The sequence below is a fragment of the Falco rusticolus genome, chromosome 2 (assembly GCF_015220075.1).
Source record: "Falco rusticolus isolate bFalRus1 chromosome 2, bFalRus1.pri, whole genome shotgun sequence".
Taxonomy (NCBI): Eukaryota; Metazoa; Chordata; class Aves; order Falconiformes; family Falconidae; genus Falco; species Falco rusticolus.
Genome location: NC_051188.1, coordinates 85371090 through 85391218, shown reverse-complemented (window position 1 = coordinate 85391218; position 20129 = coordinate 85371090). Strand labels below are relative to the sequence as shown.

Here is a 20129-nt window from a genome sequence, read left to right as displayed (position 1 = left end):
AACATCTAGAAACGTCTACACATAACTTGATTTTCTCCATAAAATATTCATTTTAAAAGGAGTGATACTCTATGAAATCAAAACTAGTCTTGGTCTTTAAGAATAGTTTCAATGTTAATGAAGCATACATGTTCATTGCTCTTATATCTATTCAGAGTTTACTGGTTTGTCTCAGACCCCTCTTACTACAATGCAGATCCTTTTCCTGCACTACTTTTCAGTAAAGAACCTGGAAATTGTTTTCTTAACCATCCAGTTACTCAATTTTCAAGGAGGTCAAAGAAACACCTGAAATATCTCTCACTATCTGCAGTGTCTAGAATTCAAACTTTAAATGCCCATGTGCTGGTCAAATTCCACACCTCTTTTCCCTCACTTGCTCTTTCTCCCATATTATTATATGTTTCCACCAACTTAAATTAAACCTGAATAAATGTGGTAGGTAGTGGCATCCCAGCCCCAACGTTCTTTCCTCAGCATCAGCAAAGGCAAGACAAGATATACTGGGAACTCCAGCTGGGCCCAAAGGAGGGTCTGTGGTTCACCTACCTTCTCCCCTTTACTTGTAGTGATCATGTCCTCAGAAGCAAAGAAAGGAAAGAAGGAAAGTGAACCATGGCCCCTGTATCCTTTAAAAAAAGTCTTTGAAATTGACAAAATAAGGTGGAACATCATATTGGTTAGGGAAATCTGACAGTGCAGGTATCCAGTGTAATGTGTAGGTCAAGATGAGCTGAATTGCCATCCCTGAAATTGTTGTGTTCCTCAAAATGGGAATACATGAAGGGGAGACGAGCATTTTTTTCTCCCCTTTATTTCTTTTTTAATTTCACCTGCCATGAATATTGAAGCATTCAAAAACTTAACTGTACAACTATTTATGTACTAGATGAATCCCATTAGCTCATTATGGAAGCATTTAAATTTATCAGTTCTTCTCCATATATTTGATCCATTTTGCATACATTTTTGTATATATACTTAAGTATATTTCACATAACATGAAGAGGTGCCAGGAACTAAATTTAGGATATTACATTCTAATGGATACTTAATAGCAGTAATATTATGACAACACTAATAATTAAAATTATTGAAAAAAAAAGTGTGATTTAATGCGACATTTTAAAATGTGCATTTACAGTCACAAAATTAAGTGTTCCTCAGTCTTATCATAGCTGATTTATGATGGACAAACAGACAGGGAGAAAAACCAGCAGCAGAACTTCAATGCAATAACTTTGTTCCACCTGTTTGTGTTCTATGAGTATGTATCACCATATATCTTAATGAAGTTCCATGATAAACTAAAAGAAATAATTATAAAAAGAACTCCCCTTTCTCTTACTCAGAAAGGACAGGCATTTTTGCATGTATCTACAAAAACTAAATATGAAGAAAATTTAGAATACTTTAGGTGTCAAGGGCTAAAATCAGAGTTTGTAAAACATATACACAAACACAGTTACTGCTTAAGCAGTGCAGAATGATTCATTGTGCCAAAATTAGAAAAGAATCATTTTGGTTGAGACATGGTACTACAACAGAGTAACAAAAACCAAAACAACAACAAAAAAAACCCAAAACAAAACAAAAAAAAAACCACACCAAAAAAAAAAAAGTGGAAACTGATGATTTTTATGTATAATTTACAGTGCTGTAAAAATATTTAGATACAGATTTCCTTTAGCATACACTAAAAGATGACACTTTTCACATCCATTTATGCATGTATAATGTCAATTTAAGCTGTTGGTGTGGAATGATGATGCATATTTAAGAAGTAATATATAGGCTTTGATTTAACTTTATCCAAAGACTTTCATAAATCTAGAATACCTTAATTAAATATGAGTATGCATGAATAAAAAAAGATCTCTGAATTCAGACAGCCTGTGTAGCAATTTTGGTGCCAAAATCTAAAAGTCACAGAGAGAGTGAGCACTTCCAAATTTCTCTTGGACATAGGGACAATCAATACTTGTCAGAATACTTTTCAACTCATTTAAACATGGACTTTGAAAGCACATTGACAAGCTAATGCAAACTAACAGACATATATACAAGTACTTTCTCCTACATTGACTCTTTCTCTGAGATCTGAGAGATTGCCTTCTTTTCGATATATTGCAAACTCGGGACTCTGAAGCACTGCTTCTGAGCGGGTCATCCAGCTATGGAGCTCTGTTGTATCTGAGTCAAACCTAAGAGACAGAGAAGTACAATAAGACATTCCATTGCCACACAGTTTCTGAAAACAGGATTGATATTAAATATGTTTAACTGGTTGTTTAAACAAGTGAATAAGCAGCAATTTCTCTCAGCAGAAGACAATTTTACACCCCACCCCCCACCCCCCATATTTCAATGGATAGTTCGTAAAACTATTAATTCCAAAATTAGGAAACAGAAATACTTTTTCATTTTTAAGACCCTGATTTGACAGCTGAACAGATGCAACCATTTTCACTATAAGGCTTCTAATTTTACAAGCTGATGTTTTTGGAAGACATGAAACAAGTCGGTCTCAGTGAAGAGTGTACCACAGATCCTGCTGGGTCAGCTGAGGATGTAAGGTCTATCTAGCTGGCCAAATGCAGGCTTCATACCTGCAAGATTTCTGTTCCAGCTTGTGCTGGCTATATTATGAAGGATATTCAAGCAGGAAACCTGACCATTAGCAAAGAGTCTTTTCCGACTGACTCAAATTTGATGTAGAATGCAAACTACTATTCAACAGTAAATTATAATTTCCCTACAGCTAAAACTTTTAAAACTGCAGATTAAGATCCCCAACTCTCTGTATCTACTTTTTAACTGGTACAATCCTTTTTATTACAGTCTGGAACCTTTCATCAACTCCTTTAAAACTGAGTGGAATTTGTTACCTATTAAAAAGGTAGCAGCTCAAAATGAGGGTTATTGTAAGCAGATGTTTAAATTACTGATGTGTAGAAAAATCAAACTATGAATCAGAATCTACTGTAGCTTCTAAAACAAGAGGCTTAAGACAATGTTTTTATCGTTGTGCCACATGGTATGCTTGATTGCATTTCTTTATTGCACTGTATGTTCTAATATTTCTATCTAGTTTGTGACAGATTTTCCTTTTGCAGCTGTAAAATGAAAGCAATAGAACAGAAAGACCTAGAAAAAATAATTAGCTGTGTCCTACAGTTTGCTTTGTAAATATAGGTCGTATCATTTACATACAATTGTAAATCTACTAAAAACAAGAACTTAAATGACAATTACATTTTTGAAGGAATTAATTCTTTTATAAAAATATACTCCATATAAACAAGAACTACAATGCAAGGATTTAAGTGCTACAGAAATCCACATATACAGAAATGAAAACTGAATACAAAAAAGAGTTCCATGTTTGATCTGGTATTTACGCCTCCCTTATATTCCTTCTCCACTGTGACCTTTGTTACTCCATTTAACAACACAGTGTGAAAGTCTGAGTGATAAATAATGAAAGCAGAGGAAAGAAGAATTACACACTACCTCAATCCCTGCTCAGTATTCTGTATTCAAATCATAGACTTTTAGGAATCATTTTGATAAAGCATTTCCTAATAATACTATTTGAACACTCATTAAAGAAGAAAAATATGATTGTGGAGTAATGAAATGTGCAGAAGTCTTAATTTTATAAAGAATCACACGTTCAGAGGCAGAAGACAAAAGAAAATTCCCAGATGGTTCAGGGAATCTCTGTGCTGCTACCAGATTCTAATCCCTGAAATTAAACTTCACTGCCAGTTAAGAGCTTCCTACTTCAGCTTCATTTCTGATCCTACGTGACACTAAATAAACTGTAATTCTTGAATTATTATATTATTCTCTGTTCTGCATATAACTATATTTAATGACCACAGAACATCAGACTTCTGATAACAACAAAGACTAGTTTACCAGTCCCTCAGTACTAAAATCCCTTGGCTGCAGGTAAAATTGTATTACTTCTGGTGTTCACTGCATTGCCAAGCTGCAGGTAAGTAGGACCAGTGAGACCAGCTTTCTGAAGAATAGCCGAATACTGGCCTGGTGTAGGATGGAAATTGGCAGAGCGAAATGTTTACTAGTGATCATTTCTTAATTTCTTAAACAAAAGTACTTAGCTGTTGGCTCTGCAACATCCTCGGTGGAAGAGGAATGGGAGAATTTGGAACAGTTTTGATAGTATAACAAAATAATCTGGAACACATCCTATGGCCCAGAGATTCATCAGGCCACAGATCTTTAAAGTACCTTTGTACCCAAGCCATTCCATGATATGGTATGATTCTATGATATGACAGATCTCAGATAACAGATTGCTCTGTCACTTGCAGTTTTGGCTGGAGATAAATTTAAGTCCATGAACAAAGCCTTCTGCCCCCAAAAGGGCTATAAAGATGGGGCAGAAAAGGAGCAAAGGACAGGAAACATTTCTAAGTAGCTTTTTGCAGAATATAAATATCCTGAATGTAAAGACTTTTTTCAATTACCTTGGAAGAAAAATATTCTCTCTTATGTTCAGCTTGTATAAAACCAGGAAATACAGGTAGAATACAGCACTTAATCATTCCACTGTGATGATTGGACATTTTCTTTCTAAGCACAGCTGCAGTTACAAACTATATTAACTCTAGATTGACATCAAAGGATCAATGCAGTCTTTAAATCTACTAAGTACAACAATACTTGTAAAAAGTAATGCTATATTACCTTTCTGACCCAATAAAGTTGAGTGCATGTAGAATTTGTCAAAATAAATCCGTGAAAAAAAACTAAAAATAAATCACTTGAGACAATTACTCTAAAGAATTACCTTAATTTAACATGCATGTTAGCTTGCTCCCCACCTAAAAATTCAATCTGCAGCAGAAGATTTATTCTTTATGCAGCACTCATGGTTTAATTTTCCATTTAGTCTTTCGTTCTGGTATTCCACAAGAGAGTTACTGCTTTTTACTGCTCTCACTGCCCTCTGTCTCCAGCCCAGCATACATCAGCTGAGTTCAAATACAGTCTCTTGTTACTCCAGAGCATGTTTAAAAAACATCTTCACATTTGTAATCCATGTCATTCAAATTTTCATGGAACTCCCCCACAAATCGATTTTCCGGATCATACTAAGCCATATGCCCATTTCATATTCCCATTGAAAATTCTCTTGCTGTTATCACCACATGTACTTGCTAAAAAATGATTCCTTGTTCTAGCTTTCCCTTCATATTCTGTATTAAATACACAGTAAACTTCACCTTGATGCATTACACAATTTAGTTGCATTTTTGGTTTTTTCTTCTGTGTATGGAATTTCTAACCTGAATACCCAGCAGGGTATGACACCCAAGTCCTTCTCTAAGCCCCACATCTCATAAAATTTCTGGAAGCTACTAACAGCAAGTTAAATTTTGATATTTCAGAATAAAAATAAATTCTATTTTAATTAGCAATCAAAGGGCTGACTGACTATAAATCTTCTATCTACACAATATACCTTATAAAGGGCTATTGCATTTCTTACAGATGTCATCTGGCAAAAGAAAATTTTAAACTCATAATGTTGCTTTTTCTTTCACACTAACATGGTAAGATGATGACAGTGAAGTAATGTGCATGCACTGACCTTCCACATATTTACACAAACTACTTCAATGTTGTAAAAGTTCACATAGCAACACAAGCTGTCAAGTACCCAGCTGTCATGTGGCCATCACAGGGTATGGTCTATGCTCTAAAGTAAATGTATTTCATCTTGAAACTGCTAGTGTGTTACTGCTACCACAACTAGACAGTAGTTTCAGTGGTTCATTCTTTCAACAGATAAAAATTGCCTCACAATTTCCTTTGCTCTTTTGTTTTTGCCATCCCTCCCCAAATTAAACTACACTAGCCATGTCACCTCTATGTATCTTTGGCATGGGTATAAGACCATTTGCCTACATATTGAGCTGGCAGGGAATATACAACTCTGAACCAAGAGCCACATTACTGAATTACTGCATTTCCATGACTGGACTGAGATGCCTAGCTTACTGGCAGCCTTCCTCAGCTTGTAGCTCCTCATTGCCTAGACATGTTAGAGAACAACTTCACAGTATATGATGCTCATTGAAAGACTTTGTAATGAACTAATTGCCTGATGCCTGTTTTCCTCCTCTGTATTTGTAGGTGATGAGCCATCAGTTGATAAATAGCCTTGTTCTTATCTCTTAATTCAACAGCTTGAATTCTGGACCTCCCTCTACATTTGTGACGCTACTTAATTTAGCCTCATCACCATTATGACCAGTGCCTTTCTGTAGTGCACACCAAGGTGTCAAAGAAAATACTAGATCAATCCGAAGCATAAATCACTAACAGACACTTCACTAACATCATCTTATCAGTCTCGTAGTTCTTATTTAGCCAACTATCCGTCTTACCACTGGTAACGTATGGTTGTAAACCATACTTTTCCCCAGCTTGAGCAGTAATTCCTGAATTGTAACATGGAATGCTTTGCAGAAATTCTGACAGATCCACCTCATTTCTCATATGTAAGCAAATCATGGCTAAGGCAAATGAAAATCTAGAGGTTGTTGTAGAGTGTGTTCATTACCATCTTTTGCCTTCAGCAAACACACAGTGGCTAGAGATGCAAAGTAGTTTTAAATCCAGTCATCATGCCTTCCAGTGAGTGCCAAATGGTACCACTCCTATAATACAGGAGGTAATTTCGGAGACTAAATATGAAGAATATATAGTCTCATTGTATTTGTCACTAGGCCATTTTTCACCTCACAAACAGGGTAAAGGGTTAAAAACCACAGAGCCCTAAGAAGTTATAAAGTGTCCATGTTTACAGACCTTAACATACCCATACTTCTTATAGTCTAAATTAAAATGCTTAAAAATTATTTCTCCTGTAAACAACAGAAAACTATCCTGCTGTGTCTCAGTCACCTTTTCCTTTCCTCTGGCACTGGCTACACAGATACAACACTGAAATCCAGGACAACCAGGAAAATTGAAGACATGGCTTTACTCTTTTTTGATTTGCTAAGTAATGTTAGATAATACAAGAGAAAAAGATCAATTAAGGGTAAAACAGCTCAACAGAATTACTTTAAAACTGCTAAACAATCAACATTTATTTCTAATAGATTTATTTGGACAGTAATGGGATATTTGAAAAATTAGCTATCAAAAACTCTTGGAATAATCCATTATATTTTTTTTCCTCGATATATTTTCCTACATCAATCTAATTTTTTCTAAGTAATGACACATTAGAATTCCTAGTATAATATTTTTCAAAGAAATAAAGACTACTCTTTTAAAAACATTGTGAACATTTGTTAAATGAAAAAAACACTAGATGGAGCAACTATTCTATTTTAACATGGCTTTCTCTTCAAGGGGCACAACATCTCTTTCAAATCTGTGGATTAACATTATATCTATTATAATGTTATGAAAAACAGACTTTCTTTTGAAAGAAGCACATATGAATTTACTTACTAAATGACACAGAAAGGTATCTTTGGACATTATTCAAGAACATTAATGTTACAAATATGTTTAAAGTAAGTGTTAAGTCTCTCTAACCTGTTTGCTATTTAAAAACTTACTGCAAACTGAGTAATCTTCACATTTTTCTATGCTATAGAACTGACCTGTTTTTCCCATAATATGTAAATAACATGAAAATGAAAATGTTACCTTGCAACCCTTTCTCCCATTTACAGATTTTTTCATCCCAAAACTTCAGCTGTGTTACATTTATCTTTAGTCCTAATGCCTAATGCATACCTTCAAGACCTTTATTATACAGCTCCAAGTATTTTTCCCTTCTCAGTTTCAAATTAATTCCTTTTGGAAAAGGAGCTTTCCACAACCAGTAACAGAACTTAGCACATGTCTGAATTATTCTGAAATTTTTAAGCATTACTTTTGAGGTAGTTTTAGATTTTTTTGCAGGAAGTGGAAGGAAAAGAGAGAAAAAAAAAAAGTCATCTGCTTCTTATCTCTGTTTTCCACCACTTATGCTAAAAAGTTGCTTTAGGAGGCAAGAAAAAAAATCAACAGCTTCTTTCCTGTGTATTTACACCACAGTGAACTGAGTCAATGGAAATGTGACATTCAGTCCTGTGTATGCCATAGGTCTACAAGTGAAAATGCTTCTCAATTTCTTCAGAGACTCTCATACTTCTAATCCTAAAGCATTTGGAAATAGAAAAATATTAAATATTCCAGAAAGCTTGAGCTTCAGTTTTAGCCATACATTGTTTCTCCTCAGCTAAGTAGCTGAAGACCATAATCTTATACAGTCCACTAATGCAATATTCAGACTAACCAAACTACTCTTCCCCCTTGAAACTAAGACCTAGCAATTCATATTGCAGGTACAGTGCATCTTTAAGACATCCTCTAGGCTTTCTAAAACATCTGGATAACTAGAAAAAAAAATATGGAGCACTAATGTCTCCAAACATGTGACAATGGAGCCTGACGTATTTATTGCAGACATACTTTTACAGCAAGAACACTGACTACAGCTGGAGAACAGGTGAAAGAAGCTGGAAAAAAATGGTAACATCATTTCACCACCTCAAAAAGCCCCAACCCCCAATGTGCTTTCCCCCCCCAGTTTCCAAAATACCAGGGAACCGCATGCAGTGTCTCGTACCCTGACTGCAGAAAGCAGCCAACACAATCTGTTTATGCACCTTCAGAAGCTTCTAGCAAGCTTTCAATAATTGCTGGGCTTTTTTAATCAAACAAAACTTAATCAGTACAGATTCATCATCTCTTATTCATTAAGTGCTCAGGGAAAATTTTGAATATAAACACATGCACATACAATATAGAATGATGTAGGAGAGGTAGGTTAGAACCCCAATTCTCTCAGTTTATTTTGAAACCCAAAAGCTACGCAATACTATGGATTTGTTTGTCCTTGGGTGTAGGTACAACCAAATATACAGAAAAAGACCCGAACGATCTTTCAGTCAGCAACAAATCCAGAAATTAACTGACTTACTGTCTGGATATATAACCATGAGGTTCTCCCAGACACTGAAGAAAAAGGTGTCTAGTCACCAATGCCAGTCAACATTTTAGCTGAGCACCCAAATCTTAAGATGAGTTTTCTTCTCCCATTGTTATGCTTATGTTCAGTAGAAATTTATTGAGCCAAAGAAAGACAACAACGTAGTGTCAAATGTATTAGTTTCCACAACTGCATTTTTATGTTTTAATAAAAGCAGGCACAATAACCATTATTCTAAGCTGAAACTCCTTCCCAGAAGTTTCCTCTCAAAGTGTTTCTCTGAAGCTATTTATTGACTGGTCCTCCCACTCTGGAACACTCACTTGGACTTTCTAGAGAGGAAAGGGACATAATAAGCCTTTTTTGGCTGTTCAGTTAGAAATGCAAAAAAAATTATCTAAATGGAAGAAAGTTGCCTTCAGATAATATAGCCATCGTTCATCCTGATGCACTGCTGTGGACATTTCTAACATCACTTTGCACGTTACTATACTGTAGGTCCATTCACAGGTATTCAGTGAACAGTCATAATGAACTAGTTCTCATATGATGGTATGAGTGTACTGTCAAACCAATATAGTAACTCCTGCACACAAAGCAATATTCCAGCCAGTTAGATCATATTAAAGTGTATTAAACAAATTACTCCCTTCTTCCTACTAGAATTAAGCTTTCTTTCTTAAATAATAATCAACCTGTGCAGCAATGAAAAGGACTCTGATTTTAAGTATATATAAGAAACCACAACTTATTCGGTCATCTAAAGTAATCCTAGACAACAACTGAGAACACCAGATTGATCTAAGCTTCATTTCTTGACTCTTATCCAAAAGTCAGGCAGAATTTATATGATGAATGAATATCTTTATAGATAGCCTAAAACATAAATTAAACCCCCTAGAAATCTAGTATGTAACAGTAAAAAACATTAACACTGTAAATTTGGTAGCATATCTGCCAATAATATAGCTGGCAAGCATAGTGTCAAATTTGATAATATATCCCATTTTATCTACTAAATTTATATATAACCTTGCTAGTTGCAATGCATTAGACTGATAACAGCTAAAATACTTATCAGCTTGTATAAAATTAGGTATTTCTGAACATAAACAATTCCTATAATCCATCTATTTCCTGCCCTTCAGTAGTTTCCTTGCATGATGACTTCAAAGTCTGTAGTCTGCTATACCCTGCCAGTTTTACTTTCAGTATTAAAGCAAATCAAAAGAATACGAGCAAGAAGGAAAGACTAACATTACATACATTACATACTTAGTAGCTGAGAAAGGAACTTCTGCTGCAATTTGGTCTCCAATTTTATTGTAATGCACAGCTATAGCAACAACTTTCTTGAAGAATCATAAAATATAGCTTTAAAAAATCACTACTTAATCTGGTTTTAACTAAGATAATGCTTTCCTTTATAACAGTAGACTTGCATTTCACTTCCTTATATTTATGTCAAGAAAGAACATTCTTAAAACATTCAGTATGGAAAAAAAAAAGTGAAATGTTTAAAATACCAATTAGTGAAACAGTTTAAAATTTCGGGGGGGGTGTCATTCTTATTTTTTCAATTTCAAAACTATTATTTCCAATATTTTAAATGCAGGGACCATGCCTTAATACAGGTTTACTCTTGCATATAAAACAAAAAGAGCTCGATCCTATTTCAGATCTTTGCATATTAATAGTGAAACTGTAACTACAGTACTATCGCTTATAACGTCTGTTAAGTAAAAACATTGCTATCTAATATTTCTTTGGGGGAAAAAATAAAAGAAGTCTGCTGATAGTCATCACTCTGCATTATACTGAATGCTTGGGAATATATTACCAAAATGTAAATCTTATTATTTTATGGTAACCTAGGATATGTGAAAAAAACACCTGATTCCAAATTAGGATTTAGGAGATTAGATTTAATTCACTCAAATTTAGCTGTCGAAGTCACTTTTTAGTCTAAGCACTTTCTATATGAGGAGTAATTACCCAATTTAACAAAAAACATTCTTCTTATGTCACATACACAGCATTCTTGAACAATAAGACTAAACTAGAAACCTTATTTCTAGAATGCTCAAAGGTGAGATAAATCCCACTTCAGGTGCCTACGTATATAAAAAGGTGCCTCTAAATACCTGTTTTTTCAGTTGCATACTCCTTCATTTTAAAAATAAACCCCACATTTCTCCTGTTCTTGATATATTTCATTCTTTTTAATAAGTTAAAGGTTATTTACAAGAAAAAAAATAAAATAATCAAACTAAGCAAAGATATTTTCTATAGAAATGAGAGACTGAATGCAGTTTTGCATTCCTTTCAGTCCTTAAATCTGTTACCTTGGAATTCATATGTTTACTAGAATATCAAAAACATTTCCAAAACAAACATTACAATGAGCATTTGAAGTCTAGCTTCTTAGCATCTCATTTAGAAAGCTACTGCTTGAGTCAATTCTACTTAAGCTAATCAGAATTTTTTCTTGTCACTTTAACAAGTGTTCAGTATTAGTCTAAAATCCCTTGTCACTTGTACTTGAGTTACAAAGGAAAAAATCTGAAAATGATACTGCATGTTTCACCAAATATTAACTCTGCCTCTGCAGAACTGTTATGTCTACTGCTGACCCACAAGTCAGAAAGAATACAACTTGAACTTTAGAAAACAGGAAATATCTGCACTATTCTAACTATTAATTATTTTTTTTTCAAGAATTAAAAAAGCTGAGTACTAATGGAATGCTTCTTGTCCTTCAAGTTTCAAGACTATAGTCAAGTGGGACCCCCACAATGCCATACATAATGACTTCTACTGACTATAATTATATCACAATGATATTGATTTAACGGTTAACATTCTATATTGCAAAACAGTTGCACTAGAAGCACAAAGAAACCCGTATCTCATCCTGAGTAAAAAGAGTTAACAATCAATGGGTACCTTAATAGAGAATGGAAATACAATTTTAACCTCAAAAAAGTGAACAGCATATTTTTGCATTGTCATCCACACTCCTATGGGTATTCTTTTTCTGTCTCTTAATGATTCTCACCTCTTCCTAATTTCCGAATCCACAAGGAGTTGCCTTTTTTTGTGTGGTGGAGGTGGTGGGAGTTCCTCTTTAGCATGCTTAACCAGGATTTGTTCTCTTGTGGTCACCATAGTTACAGTTTCCATTACAGTTGTCTGTGTTAGTGATGTCTGAGTGGTAGTGACGGCCTGCGAAATCTGTGAGAAGTATAAAAACAGAGGTCACTTGTCTGAAAGACTTCAGTAAAGGCTGTTTGGTGTAGCAATAGAAAATGAGAAACTGCTCCCACCTGATCATAGGCTGATCTTCAGAAAAAAATAACACTATCCACAACTCAAACCAAATTATCTGACTCATGCTGTGTGAATAAGGTATCTGCAGAAGTCAATATCAAAATCAGAAAGGATCCTAAACAGATTTAACTTATGGCTCCCTGTAAGTCACGCTGAATGAAGGAAAGGAATGAATGGTCAATTTTATGAGGGAATTTAACGATAGCAAATATATAAAATGTTACTATTGCTATATGTTACTCTGCCTCCATTATGAAAATTTATTGAGAATTGATAAAGGCACAGTAATGGCACTAAATTACCAATTATCATTTTTACCATTTAAAACAATTTTCAAACTAGAATATAATTCATCATAACCTTCTTGCATAAAAGGGCAGTTAGCTTTCTGTCAGGAAATCTTAAATTAGAAAACATGCACTGGAAGGCAAATTAATTTAGATCCGTTTTATTCCATAATAAAAAAATAGTGTTAAGAGGTCATACCAGATACTAATACACATAATATGTAACACTGTAAACACTATCAATCTAATGCATTTAACTTTGCTTGGTAATCTGAAAAAAAAACCCCTTCATACAATTCAGCTGCACAAAAAAGGGTAACGATGAGAAATATTTTCTGCTCATATTTTTTTTTGAAAGATACTGGTTGTACATGTACTGCCTGTTCATATTTGTTTCCGTACAACACCAACTAGAAACTATCCACTTAAATGTGGGCAGCTGTTCTTAAGTCCTTTAACTCATGAGAAATGGGTCACTTCTTTTTTGCTTGTCAGATGATGGCTCATTTGTCAAAATGCTCTAGTTATAGCTCCAATGACCACCTCACAGTTTAGGGGCAGTGAAATGGAAAATAAAAGGAAGAAGTTATACCAGGAGCAGGAAAAGCTGTGCACCAGAAAAGCCCTGCTTCTGTGCTTATTGTCAATGTGCAAAAATTAGGAAGACTTTCCAATTCAATTACATGAAAGCCAGTATCAAAAATTCCATGATACTATATACATGTATATACATTATCTATTAGTGCTTGCATCAGAAACTCAGTAAGAAAACTTTAGTTAGTTACTTTAGTTACTGAGACATCAGTTTTCTAGAAACAATAAAGAAGAGGCATACCAGGTAATTAACATCTTTCCCATGTTTTCTTACATGGCAAAAAATAGAGTGACAAGGAAAGGTGGATACTGTTAGCAACCAGATTCTCAGCAGGCAACATCAGTAAACCTAACAAAAACCTGAAAAAAAACCCCATGGCTTCCTGCCAACATTGCCAAATCTTCCACACAGTCTTTTAAACAAAATCATCTTCCCATTCTTTGTCCAGTCTGCCAATGGAAGTGATGATTAGGGAAGTCTGTCACCAATGTAATTTTGGCAGTCTTTCTTACTTAGAGCTGTCAGCTCAATGCTGTGCTTCACCCTCTAGAAATAACCAGCTGCTAAGGCTTTAGAGCAGAATATAGACTACTCAGAAGACTACAAAATTATGATTCAGAAGATTTTTTTTTCCCTCTGGATTAATTATGTCAGTTGGAGTAAGCTGCTTGTGAACTGCAGGGAATTAGCTAATGTATGAACTACATAAATCCTTTAGAAAAAAAAAAAAAAACCCACAAAAAACCAAACCACCCAGCTGACTTATTAATCACTACAATATTATGTATTACTACTTTTGTTCTAGTTCCCTCAACAAGATATATTGCCTTTGATATTTTCATCTACAGAAATCATGTCAATATTAAGTAAACATTTCCATATAGTTTTAATAAAAATGTAGATTTTTTTAATTAATTGCAGAGGCAGAAAGGAAAAGCAAATTATAGCTTCTTATGTCTAGGGTTCTATAAAATTTGAGAATAACACCTGATGTCATCTTTCACTGAATTGATTCTGTAGGTAAGAACACTCCAAATAATTGCTTCCTCCTTGTATGCACTTTCGGGTACAGTCTCCCTCTCCTTTTCTCACAAAATTCTTACTACACTTGGTTTTATCCAAAAAAACAATGATAGGATGATGTTTCTGACACCTGAGGTCATATCCTGTCATGTTTCCATTTGCCAGTCAATACCAGGGTACAGTTTACAGTGAAGAAATGTAAAACAATAAACCACAGCTAGGGCTCTGTGGGAATCATCTGCAGCATACTACCAATTACACAGGGGTAACAGTTTCAGCTGGTGATTGGGAGCAGTGCCTCAAAAGTAGGCCATGTAATTACCATATGCTCAGAGTAGTCAAGTCACGATGCTGTAGGGGGTAATGATTTACATGTCAAAACAGTAAAGATGTATTTTTAATGCTTAATCAATAGGAGTGGAGGTTAAATGCTATATACTTCAAAAGGAGAATTGAGATGTGAATTTTAAGTTCATAATCATTCTAATTAGAGACTGGGTAAAAGTACTGAAGATTACACTGCAATGTAACTCCACAAGATGAAGTCGGTTCACATTTAAAAGCGTGCACACACTTTAGTGGGTAAAGGACGATCCTTAAAAATAAAAGGAAGTACAAAACAGTAAGTAGCTTTTGTTAGCTTTCCACGGCCAAAAAAAACCCCAAACAACAAGGAACCCACCTCTTAAATCTAATCACTGCCTTGTTTCATGTATTATTCAAAGAGGATCCAAATAATGACAGTATAGTTTCCCCATCCTTCTCAGTTCGTGACAAGCAAATGTGAATCTGAGAAGGGGCAATGCAGACTAGGCCTTTAACCCACTAGAAAATCGTATGGAAAGTGCTAAGGTGACTCACAAGGCTGTACATTAAAAGGCTTTCAAAATACAATGCTAGGCAAGCCTTTAAAGTGCAGTTTCACATCAGCAAGCTCATCTTAGAAACATGTTAAAACTCATCTCTTTCAGAGTGGACAAATTTAAATCTTCCTTTTCATCCTCTACAGGCAAAGGTATGTACAGTGTGTGTATAGCACTTCAGTAGTTTTATGTCATCTTATTTCTCTTTTATGCAGCAGCCTACTTTTAATGCCATCATTTATTACTGCCTTTGGAAGTGCCCTCCGTCATGATAAACTCATAATTTTCCTTAACACTCACTTTTGGAGCTGTCATCTGTTCTTTGATGAAGTGTATGTATGTGAGTGGGGAAGTTCAGATGAAGAATGGTGTTTTCTTTAGTTTGGGAAGGTTTTCAGTAAACTTAGTGAAGCATAATGAAATCACCAAAGTTGAGTTTAGAGTTTCTAAAAGCTATGCATCTAGTCTAAGCAAGTTGTCCTTGTCCTTGATTCCACTGTGTGGTCAATGAAGGAAAGTTGACATTTTCATGATGAGGACAAACTGCTTTTTAGAGGTATCTCTCTCTCTCACCCTTGTTGTCCACTCCTTTGTTGCAGAAGTTTCAGCCATGAGTTCTGATTAGATGCTTTAAATTCACCAGCAATGAATTGCAGCAATGAATTCAGCTAAATGTGGGAAGGCTCACATTCTACTTTCTGGACTTTTCCTTTGGGAAGTATAACTGCTTCCTATGCCTAGTTGGAGAATCAGCTTTGAACTGAGGATGAGGGTGTCTCTTCCATTTAATTTCGTATTTTGCTAACAAGTTATTTATTTAGTGACACTTTAGTAAGAGAAGGAGGGGAAATAACTACCTACAAATATGTAATTATGAAGGTACTTTGAGAATTATTAATGAATGGAATAAAGTTTACTTTGAAGACAGTATCTGTTTGATGAATAAAGTGTACATTTTCAGATAGATTTTAGTGAAAATTGTTGTATTTTTCCCCTTCGTCCAATTCCCCTCCTCCCCAGTCCATGATTAGAGAGAATAATTACATCTTTTAGAGGCATTTTATTCTTGCAGTCTAAATGTGTAAATGAGCGCTGTAATGAATAAATGTATAAACCCTACTAACATTATCTGCCCTGCCTAGACAGAAACACATGGCAAATAGTATCAATATTTCAGAGAGGACATATCTAAACCGTGTAACAGTGCCTTAGGAATTAGTCCTTCATTTAGCACTGAACGTGAAATGTCTCCAGGACGTGAAGCAGTAAGCCCACTACAGCATACCAACTCTGTGGCAAGCAAAGTAGCTTCCTCTTGGAGGAAAACTTATCAACTGATGCATGCTGTTATAAGACAGTTACACTGTTTTGGGAATCCAGAGCTATCCCACCAGTGCTGCTCTATGATGTATGGTTGTACAGCCTCAGGACTGCTCACTTCACAAGGAGACTTTCTCTTCTGTAATCTAAAACTAGTATCTGCTTTTAGGACCAATCAACAACCTAAATATCTCTTGAAATGACTTAACAACTTCAAATCATGTGACCCCATGAGGCCATCCCACATTCAAACTGCACCTCTGAATTTTCCTCTGCATTGAAACAACAGGTCTCCTAAAGCAAATAAACAAGAGTTAAACCAAACTTTCAAGTGTTATAAATGCCATGTAGCACAAACTGGTTTTGCCTCCTGTTACTAAGTGAATTTGTACCCTTTCACCATTTTCTTCTCTTTTGTTCTCCCAAACTGATTTTTCCAACTTCAGATACACAAGACACAGTATCTCAAAGCAAACCAAAAGGTTAAGGTATGATTGGAAGCATGGTTATTGAGAGGTATTCAGATCATTACAGGAAGCATAGCAGTTTTCATTTATTTACCCAGACATAAGTTCGTAGAAGCATTAGTATATAGCAAAAAAAAAAAAAAAAAAAGAAAAGTGCAGCATGGTCAAGGGAATTGAATCGAACTGACCAGAACTGTGAGAGGCCCTCCTATGAACAGGACAGGTGCATGCAGTAAAATTCTGCCTTGTGTTATCAGTAAAAAGTCTTCATGTCCATTTTACCAGTCATACAATAATAGCACAAAACCTCCTCAATACCCATGACATAATGGAGTGAAAAAATGTGACCTGATTTGGGTTTTAATCCAGTAAGAGATGCTGAAAAATGGCTAGGAAAAATAAATGTATATGGGTTTGAATACTACACCAGAGGACTGATTTTTGTTATCTGGTTTAAAAAACGTGAAACTTTAAAACCTAAAATTCTTTTTTTAATGTATTACAGTTAACGTGAAGGAGCTAAGAAAAATAGCAATAGATTATATCCTTTTTTTTTCACTGGGATTTTGGCTATAGTATGGATTGATTTCTTTTTTTTCCCCAAGAAAAGTCTCTTTTTATGGCCTTTCTTTTTAACCTGTACATTAGCATAACATAATCAGAGGTAAAACATTAATCTATCATAAACTTTCACTGTTTAAAAGTTATAAAAATATTTTTTCTTTAGTAAACAGTTCTCACACTAATTTCAGGCTAAGTGCTATTCCACAGACAGCCATAAAAACAGTGCATTTGAAGTGACTTAATAATATAGGTTAAAAATAAATTAACTGGGAAGAGTATTTTTAGTATGGATTGTATCATCCCTGAAAACATAGTTAACAACCCAAGAAAGTAATCAACACTATAAAGAGAGAGCTAAACCCAAGGAGATAAATCAAAATCTGGAAAGTTATATTACAGTTGCATTATGCTGTCCTAAAAATTAAATATATCTCAAGCAATCATGCAGGGGAAAAAAATAAAACAATAAAACAACAACAAAAAAAAACCCAACCAAACAGCACCAAAACTACTTCAAGCATTTAACTGGGAAAGAATTTGACCGTCACCAACTGACAAAATTATGGTTTTAACAAACCTGTTTAGAATTGCTCTCCACCTTCTGCACAAGGCTATCCCAGCGCTGGGCAAAATTTTCAAGACGGCTTTCCAGCTTTTGAGCCACTGCTTTATTTTTCACAGCTATCAGGAGGTCTTGGCTGAGTGACTTCAGCTTACCCATCATTTGCTTTTTCATTTCTAGATCTCCTTTTAGGATCTGTTAAAAGAAGTAACAGCTGGAAGAACAGTAATTTATATGACGGGGGCGTGGGGGGGGTGGGGTGGGGAATGGGAGGGGGGACACCACCGAAAAATGAACCCCAAACCAACAAACTTAGAAGAAAAATCCTTACGAGAGCATCATAAAGAACCTAAAATGGGTAAGGCTATTTCGTACAAACTCCTATACTTCCATTCTGCTGTCACTGTAAAAACTGCTGGCAGAGCTGACATAGGGGAATGGACACATTGCACTTCACAAAGCAATATAACATGACAGGTGGAGCAACTCTAGACATCACAGAATGCCTCAGGTGGCGACATAAATCAAAAAGCTAACAGCTGTGTGACATTAATAACCTTAAAAAGGCACTAATATTAACAACTATATCAACATTTCAAACAACATATCTTTAAAGCTTTTTTGTACTTTGTCATACATTTAATGGTAAATCTCATGGGGAAAATATTTTCTAGAAAAATATTTGTCCACAAACAAGGATAAAAAAAAAAAAAACAAACAAAAAACCCCAAACAAACAAAAAAAACCAAAAACCAAACCAAAACCAAACCAAACAAAAAAAAAAAACCTCAAAGAAAATGAGTTTGGTTTTGGCAGTACTGAAAAATCATATATTTCTCATCTTCTTTGGATCCCAGCAGGCTCTGGTTATATGGCAGTAGCTTCCCACGGAACAGGGAATCCTTTGAAACTCCAAGAGCTTTACTGACTGTGCCAAGGGAAGGGCCCTGCAGCTGGGAGCCTGGAGACACCTGTGTACGACCTCTGGACTCAGCAAGCTGCCTTACAGCTTGAACTCATGGATGCTAACAGAAAAGGAGAAATCATCAGTCTTCACATCTCTACTGCAGTAAACTGCCAAGGGATCTTGAAACTCCCAAGATCTATACATGAAAATATGAATTAGACTCTTTAGAGATCCAGTAGTCATCCATAGGTCCAGTTTTCACCTGGGTTTATTTTTTAATGCCTCTACTGGTTTACTCCACTGATTTTCACATCTTAAGCATTAATTTCCCAGAATTTCCTCAAGCATTCCCCCAGAAGAAATCTAGCCATGGTTTCCACTTGGCCAAAAGCCAGCACCAGAAGGCATGTGGCAACCTGGATGGACCTCCTATGTTAACATGCAGCTGTCCAGGTGACAGGCTGCAGGGGATGTCTGAGCCTGTCCTGCTGCAGGAGGGCAGCAGAGATAACAGTGGTGTGAGGTGCAACCAGGTGGATGGTCTGCTCAGCCTGGTGGCAGAGCTGAAAGAAGAAGAAGAAAGCTTAAGGAGTTGTCAGGGAGTGTGAGAGGGAGAGAGACTGGTGGAGACACTCTCTACCATCACTGAGACAAATGCACTGGATGGACACATGACAAGAAACAGAGGCTCCCCTGCCTACTTTCCAGAAGCAGATGGACAGTACCTAAATGACAGGGAGGAATGGAAACAGGTCTCTGCTTGGGGCAGCAGGCGAATCATCCCCCAGCCTACTTCACTTTCCCATGCACCCCTATACAATATGTATGCAGCTCTGGAACCTAAAAGCCAGGAAAATGATGATGTGGATGAAAGTCCATCCAGGCTGGAGGAGTTGCCTGGGGAGAGTTCATCAGCCCCACACATCAAGACCAGTTCTGCTAGGAAGAAAAGAAAGGTGGTTGTCATCGGCAACTCCACTTTGAGAGGAATGGAGGGCCCAATATACTGACCAGACCCAACCCATAGGGAAGCCTGCTGCCTCCCTGGGGCCTGGGTAAGGGACGTTGCTAGAAAATTCCCTTGTCTGGTTTCTTGCTCAGATCACTGCCCATTACTGGCCTTCCAAGTGGGCAATGATGAAGTTTAAATGAGAGGAAATATAAGGGCGACCGAGAG

General features: G+C 35.8%; 1 protein-coding gene across 9 annotated transcripts in view; it reads right to left on the bottom strand.

Annotated features, from left to right (window-relative positions):
- The window catches only part of DMD (dystrophin), a 1095710-nt gene that overhangs the window by 739123 nt on the left and 336458 nt on the right, over positions 1 to 20129 (bottom strand). For all 9 annotated transcript variants that reach the window (XM_037376983.1, XM_037376984.1, XM_037376980.1 and 6 more), the window contains 3 exons: positions 18061 to 18240; positions 12093 to 12268; positions 2081 to 2204 (listed from right to left, as the gene is read on the bottom strand). In XM_037376983.1, coding sequence (XP_037232880.1) covers positions 2081 to 2204; positions 12093 to 12268; positions 18061 to 18240 — 480 coding nt within the window. The remainder of the gene's footprint in view (positions 1 to 2080; positions 2205 to 12092; positions 12269 to 18060; positions 18241 to 20129) is intronic.